Source organism: Nanorana parkeri, unplaced genomic scaffold (assembly GCF_000935625.1).
Source record: "Nanorana parkeri isolate BGI_ZX_2015 unplaced genomic scaffold, ASM93562v1 scaffold994, whole genome shotgun sequence".
Classification (NCBI taxonomy): Eukaryota; Metazoa; Chordata; class Amphibia; order Anura; family Dicroglossidae; genus Nanorana; species Nanorana parkeri.
In genome coordinates, this window is record NW_017307262.1 from 136,288 (window position 1) to 143,733 (window position 7,446).

Sequence of the window (7,446 nt, forward strand, 5' to 3'; positions counted from 1 at the left end):
GGAGAATCGGTATGCTGCTCAGGGGCCAAATCAGATAGATGTTATTGCTCACTTTTAAATGCCTACAGGAGCCAGGACTCGAGATGGTTAAATAATAATGATAATTTGTAGGTGAGGTTGTCAGTTGAGACTCACCCTTACTTGGAATAAAGTCAAACAAGCTCTTCTGGATTGCTAAAACACTTTCACCTCCCGTACAGCATTTCTAACAATGGCGTCCGCTGATGTGGGACCCGGGCTGAGCTGCTCCATCTGTTTAAACCTTTACACCGATCCCGTCACATTGACCTGTGGACACAGCTTCTGCCACCTCTGCGTGGACCATGCGCTGGATACCCAAGGGGAGTCTGGAGTTTATGCCTGCCCAGAATGCCAAGAGCAGTTCCAAGAGAGGCCTGTCCTGTCAAAGGATCAATCACTACATGAGGAGCCTGGAAGCCTCTGTGACTATTGTGTTCAGTCTCCCGTACCGGCTGTTAAATGTTGTCTGCTGTGCGAGTCTTCTCTGTGTGATGACCACGTCTATGCCCATAGCAAGTCTGAGCAACACATTCTGAGTGACCTGAACATGGTCTGCCCTGCACACAAGAAAGTCCTCGGATATTACTGCTGTGAGGACGCCGAGTTTATCTGCGATGCCTGCATTCTGTCTGAGGAACACACCAACCACCGGGTGAAGCCAATCCAGGAGGCCTCGGAGGAGCTTAAAGAGTTAGGGAGAGATCTACTGGACCGACTGGCCTCTAAGATAGCAAAGGAGGAGAGCAGGGCTCAGGATCTACAGGAGATGGGAAGGACAATGCAAGAAAAGTTGACTTTTATCAAAGAGAAGGTCAGCGCCCTGTTTAGAGACATCAAGAGACAACTGGACAACCTAGAGAAGAAAGTCCTCAGTGAGATCTCCCAGCAGGAAGAGCGGCTCTCTCTGTCAGTCTCCGATCTGATCTGGCAGTTGGAAATAAAGAAGGAAGAGCTTTCCAGGAAAATGCAGGACATCGAGGAGCTCTGCAACATGAACGACCCCTTATCTCTTCCTGAAGAGTGGAAGGCCATCAAAGAGGACCTTGCCAAAATGGAGAATGGAACCAGCACAAACGCTGAGCAAAAATCATTCGGCAATCTGGACGAGGGCCTGTTCTCGGTGACCTTGCATACGAGTTTGGCAGGAATCGTTACTAGCACCAAGAAAGACTTCTACGTCCAGCAGGCTCCAGACTTTGGACTGGATGTCAACACGGCTTCTAATAACCTATATGTTTCCGGGGACTTAAAAACTGTGTCAGCCTCGGATATAAGCCACAACTGCACCAGGACGCTGGAGAGGTTTCAGTACAATCAGGTTTTGGGGGGCAAGAGTTTCCTCTCCGGCAAACATTACTGGGAGGTTGAGACGGGAGAAGGCGGCAACTGGAGGCTTGGCATGTCCTATCCCAGTATCACCAGGAAAGGCTACCACTCCCTCATTGGGCATAGCAACAAGTCCTGGGGCCTGTGTAGGTATTATAACCAGTACTTTGCAATACACGACAGGAGAGTGCTACCAGTGCCGCACGAACCATCCTGCAACAGCCTGGGGGTGTATCTGGACTATGAGGCCGGGCAGCTATCCTTCTATGAGCTCTGTGAACCCATCAGACTTTTATACAGCTTTTCCGTTGCCTTTTCCGAACCTCTTTTTCCAGTACTTGGCGTATATACGGGCTGGGTGAGGATCAAAAATTAGTTATTGACATCACAGAGGACCTGGTGATTTTTGGGGGAATGCCTCTTACTTTGCCCTGTTTTCCCAAACCAAAAATGAGTCCTTGCCCACTTCACTGCTGGAAAGAAAAGTAACTATTTTCTGTTTATCGGCAAGCCGGGCCGCATCGGTGAAAGGTTGGGTTTGCCATCCTGGATGGAAGCAGAGTGTCTCTGCCACCTGATGCAAAAATGGTCAATCGGTACAGAGCATGCCAAAGATCGGGCGTAGAACAACAACAGAGACTAGGAGCACCAAAGAGCTGGCAGACGATCCCCGCATCCCAGTGGGCAAACGTAGTTGGTTGAACATCCAATGTTGAAGTTTTCCACTGCAGGGAGTACTGGGGGCAAAATTGAAATTTGGGGATGGCAAGTCATTAAGAGCAAAAGAGCCGATAGCCATGTAAATATAACAATGTAAAGGTTACTTTTTTTTAAAGCTTGTGAAGAAAGGTTGGCCCCTTTGTCTATTTTTTAATGCCTTGCCCCCTTAGGGGAGATTTACCCTCTCAATTTGCCCTGATTGACCATTGTTCCTGTTTATTTACAAACAATTCACAAAGCCATTTGCCCTGCGAATCTCTGTGAAAAGAGACAAAAACAAATGTTCTTAGGATAATTTCTTTTTCAGGTTGAATGTAATGTAATGTAATATATCATGGCCACTAGATGGAGCTGATGAGCATAGGAAATGATTACTTTTCTATGATCCTCAGCACCACCAAGTGGTCATAATGTGGTATTACATTACATACAACCTGAAAAGCTGCGACAACTTTGGTGTGGCACTGTGCGAGGGCAGAGACACAAACTAACCTCTCCTTTCAAGGTTCTGAGGGGTGCAAGAAGCCAGCAGGTATGGGGCAGTCTGCAGGTGCTCACCCAGAATCAAAAAATCATTTTTGGAGGAAATTTTTCAAATTGTTTCCTTTTCTCAGTTTGTTTTAGAACCCGATATTTACCCTAATTAAAGGGTCTGCCGAGACAAAACTTGTCAGGTTTTACTGCTATCTGGGGGTCTGTTAGAAAGCCTTTCCTTCACTTCCTGTCATGGTGACAACATTTTAACCAGACAGGAAGTGGGGGAAAGAATGCAATAGAGACAGACAGCAATACAATCTAATTGGGGGGTTGGGTTCATTACTCTAATATTCAGAATATATTTTATTTCTGTCTGTGATGTTGCTGGAAATTTTTCTTCACTTCCTGTCTGGTGAAACCGATGTCACTGGGACAATAAGTGAGGGGAAATCTCCTATGTTATAAAGAACACTTTCTTCCTATGTTCAAGTCAGTGACCCAGAACAAGGACAATGATTTCAAGGTTGTTCTGGGTCGGTGAGACTGACAGGACAATGACATTTTCAGCAACTGAGTCATTTTTACAGTTGAATTATGGACACAATATGATTCAGTCTGTCACTAGCATTAGTGACAAAATATTGTACACAACAGTGTTGTACACTTGCATCTATATAACTATGTTCTGTAATTTTAGTATTGTCTTATTCGGATTTTGTATTCTGAAAACTGTCAATAAAAATGAATAAAAAAAAAAAAAGATGTAGATAGCACAAGAGGAACTGAGTTGCACGGTGTCGCTGGTAAATGGCTGGAGCATGGACAGATATGAAACATGGCGCTATGCATTTATTAAGGTACATGTCATGTTGACGCTGTCCTTGTGTGTCACTCGGCTGTAGATCCTCCAATCATCTCTGAATTGGTGCTGACACTGTCCTTCTTTCTGGGATGGGGGCTACTTGTGTTCCCCATGGTCCCTGTGTGTCAGTGGCGTAACTAGTGACCTCAGGGCCCCGATGCAAGAATCCATGAAGGGCCCCCCCCAGAGGAAAAAAATTAGGTACATTGTGTTAAAAAAAAATTTTTTTACTAAACCGCTGCTGCCCGGCTGGATGGTGCTACACGCTGCGCCCGGAACAAGGTAAGGGGAGCAGCGTGAAGCATGTAGGGCCAGGACAGAAGGAAGAGGTCCCGGGACAGGTAATCAGCGGTCACCAGGGGCCCCTTCCTCCTGTCCTGGGCCCCCTCCAAGTGGCAGAACTCCAGGGCCCGGTCATGGGGAACAAAAGTAGCCCTCCTCCAGAGGGAAGGACAGTGTCGGCACCAATTCAGAGATGATTGGAGGATCTACAGCCGAGTGATACACAAATAAGATACATTTCTGTTCAGAGTTAAGGGACTTGAATGTTTACCTCCGGAGTTTAGTGTCACTTTAAAGATAACTGGGACAATCTTGCTGGAAAGCTAAGGCAGTTGTTCTGTAACTTGGCCACTAGGGGGCGCACATCTACTGGTTACTGAAATGCCAATAAAGTGCATGTCCCGGCAAAATACAAAAAGCAATATACAGTATCAGTATACCTCCAATAGATGCAGATTACACCATGTTTCATCCCTTTGAAAAGGCTCAAAATCAATAAGCAGAAATCCAGTGAGCTCCCAACTTCCTGTTTGTGGTGACAGCACAGTGCCTTTGCTACAATCAAATCCTAACCAGCGTGGTCAGCCCTGTCTGCTGAACTACAGAACTTCGCCTTTTCCTGCACCCATCTCTGTCCCTATCCGCATGCATACATTGGTTTCTTTCCAAGGAAGGCAATGCTGCTGCCCTGATCAACATGCTTTAGGGAAAGGACTCATGGGACTCAGGGTGCGCCTGCATCATTAGTTGCCGACCTCCCAGTAGCTGCCCCTACAAGAACTGGCAAGCCCTGTGATGAATCTCCATCCCAAGAGCTGAGTGATCATGTAACCGCTAATCGGTCGGCTCGCAGTCTCTTCTCAATAATAGGTTTGGCTTCACTTGTCTTTTTCTTTTTTAGCATCATAAACTACATTGTAAATAAATATTTGTTTTTCTCTTTCGTTAAACTAAAACTCCAGTGAGGGAATGATTGTGGATGGAGAAAAGGGTTAAAACAGCCCCATGATGACACCTAGATCAATCCATACACCAGCTGAGCTATTTTTTAATATAAAGCACTATCAATTTACGTTTATGTAGCTCTGACATATACCGCAGTGCTGTACAGAGAAGACTGAGCCAGCCACATCAGTCTCTGTACAGAGGAGCTTACACTCTAATGTCTCCCCCTCAGGCACACATTATTATTATGCATTTATATAGCTCCCTCCTGTTCCGCAGTGCAGTACAGAGAACACTGAGCCAGTCACATCAGTCTCTGCACCAGAGGAACTTACATTCTAATGCTCCCACCCCCCCCCATGGTCACACTGAATTTAGAACCTATTTAAATCAGATGCCAACTAAACTACTAGTCTGTAAACAGCAGCTGCATCTTGAAGGGATTCCCTAGTTTGATTGTTCAGAACAACCACTTAATTGTATTTAAAGAATTGAATTTGCTAATTCCCAGCGCAGAGCGTTTTGTATACCCTGAGCCAGATCTTGCACAAGCCATGGATAGTAAAGAGTTAAGTATGGATCCTCCCGCCCTGCTGCTGGCTCCAATCACTGTGCAGCTTCTTCTTCCTGTTTTCCAGCATGGCGTCGTCCGCAGACCTGAGAGACGAGCTGAACTGCTCCATATGTCTGAGCATTTACACCGATCCCGTCACCCTGAGATGTGGGCACAACTTCTGCCAGCTGTGCATCGACCGCGTGCTGGATACCCAAGCAGAGACCGGGGTGTATTCCTGCCCAGACTGCAGGGAAGGGTTTCACAAGCGCCCCACCACGCACAGGAACCTAGCTCTGCGTAACATAGCGGAACGGTTCTTGTCTGCTCAGTGCAAACAGGAGGATTTTGGGATCTTGTGTTCTTACTGCATTCACTCTCCTGTACCTGCTGCTAAATCCTGTCTACTGTGTGAAGCTTCCCTGTGTCATGACCACCTGAGGGTGCACAGCAAGTGTGAGGAGCACGTCCTAAGCGATGCCACTTCCTCCCCATGGAACAGAAAATGCGACGTCCACAAGAAACCACTCATGTATTACTGCATGAAGGATGGAGCCTGTGTTTGTCTGTCCTGTTGCCTAAATGGGGAGCACAGGGGTCACCAGGTAGACCTAATGAACGAAGCCTTTGAGAAGAAGAAAAAGAAACTGTACGCCACCATGGAGGTACTGAGGGCAAGCAAAGACAAGACTGATACCATGGTCAAGAGTTTGTATGACCGAAGGAAGCAATTGCCAAGAAAAGTTGAAGCTCTACAAAGAACAGTCAACGATTTGTTTAAAGATCTCAAGAGGCACCTGGATGACCTGAAGAAGAAAGTTCTCAATGAGATTTCCAGGCAAGAAAAGCAAAACGGGTCGTCAGTCTCTCATCTTATCCAGCAGCTGGAGATAAAAAAGGTGGAACTGTCCAGGAAGATGCATCACATCGAGGAGCTGTGTAACATGACCGATCCAGTGTCCGTCCTCCAAAACTCCGACGGAGAGGACTTCGGCAATTCAGAGTCAGAGAACGAGGGTCACGATGAAGACAACGACGTGGAAAAGAGTGGAGGGAACATGGCTAACCTTGCCGACGCCGTAGGCGATCTAGACGAAGGACTGATCTCGGTGACGCTGCACAAAGGTTTGGCTGATATCTTGACCAACGTAAGAAAAGGTTTCCCCACAAGGTGGGTGTCAGACATGTTGCTGGACGTCTCTACAGCTTCTAACAACGTCCATATCTCAGGGGATCAGAAAACTGCGTCTTGGTCCCAGAAACCACAAGGTCGCCAAGCAACGCCACAAAGATTTCAGAGCTTCAAAGTTCTCAGTTCCACAAAGCTCTCCTCTGGCCGTCACTTCTGGGAAATAGAAGTTAATCAGATTGGGAACTGGAGGTTAGGCATGGCCTATGCCAGTATTGACAGAAATGGAGACCAGTCCAATATTGGGAATAACGACAAGTCGTGGGGTTTGAGGTGGTGGTGCAATCAGCTCTCTGTGAGGTACGACTGTAAGGAAATAAATCTACCTCCTAAACTCCTGGGCCAGTCGGTTGGAATATACTTGGATTACGAAGGAGGACGTTTGTCCTTTTACGACATGTGCAACCCTCTTAGGCACTTGTACACTTACAAGGCCAGTTTCACCGAACCATTGCATGTTGTGTTTGCCTTGTGGGACAATGCCTGGTTAAAGGTGTAGCTTACATGAGCCTCCGATTAACATCAGAAAATTTACATTAGCTTATGATCCCCACTGGTTTTGGGAACAATTTTAGAACCAATGTGATGCTTCCTCTTGGACTTTAGGACAAGGTGCCAGGATGGTTTGGCTTAATCCTGAATTGAACTCACCTCACACCTCCTGAATATAGGCCTAAGGAGCTAGCAACTGAAAGTTTAGGCTAAGCTATGCATTTGGGTTACCATACAATTACCATTAGCCATTAAAAAGCCAAAGAGGCACCATATCTCCCTGGGGTTACAGCTCTTGGTTTAGCAAGGCAATGGCCACTCTTTTTGCCTGTCCTCGTCCTCCTGTCGCATAACACAGACTCGGGGGACTGTGAAGAAGCTTCTGAACCCTATTGTGAGTGTGACATCACAGTGTTAGGCCTGAGGGTGGAAAGGTGTGCCATTGGAGAGATTTCCCTTCACTTCCTGTCCAGCAGCATGTGAGGGGAAAATCTACACAAAGTAAAACAAATCCTCTCGTAGTTGTCACCTGAACAGGTGTCCCTACCGGAAGGTTTCCTATCTGTTCCCGTTTAATGA

At 46.6% G+C, this 7,446-nt stretch overlaps 2 protein-coding genes across 2 annotated transcripts; both read left to right on the top strand.

Annotated features, from left to right (window-relative positions):
- Positions 1 to 188: 188 nt before the first annotated feature.
- LOC108795677 (E3 ubiquitin-protein ligase TRIM11-like) lies at positions 189 to 1,723 on the top strand. Its single transcript, XM_018566972.1, has one exon. It carries the CDS (start codon positions 212 to 214, stop codon positions 1,721 to 1,723), a length of 1,512 nt encoding a protein of 503 aa, XP_018422474.1. The 5' UTR covers positions 189 to 211.
- Positions 1,724 to 5,271: 3,548 nt separating this feature from the next.
- LOC108795686 (E3 ubiquitin-protein ligase Midline-1-like) lies at positions 5,272 to 6,912 on the top strand. Its single transcript, XM_018566980.1, has one exon. The coding sequence runs from the start codon at positions 5,273 to 5,275 to the stop codon at positions 6,872 to 6,874; it is 1,602 nt and encodes a 533-aa protein (XP_018422482.1). The 5' UTR covers position 5,272; the 3' UTR covers positions 6,875 to 6,912.
- The last annotated feature ends 534 nt before the right edge of the window (positions 6,913 to 7,446 follow it).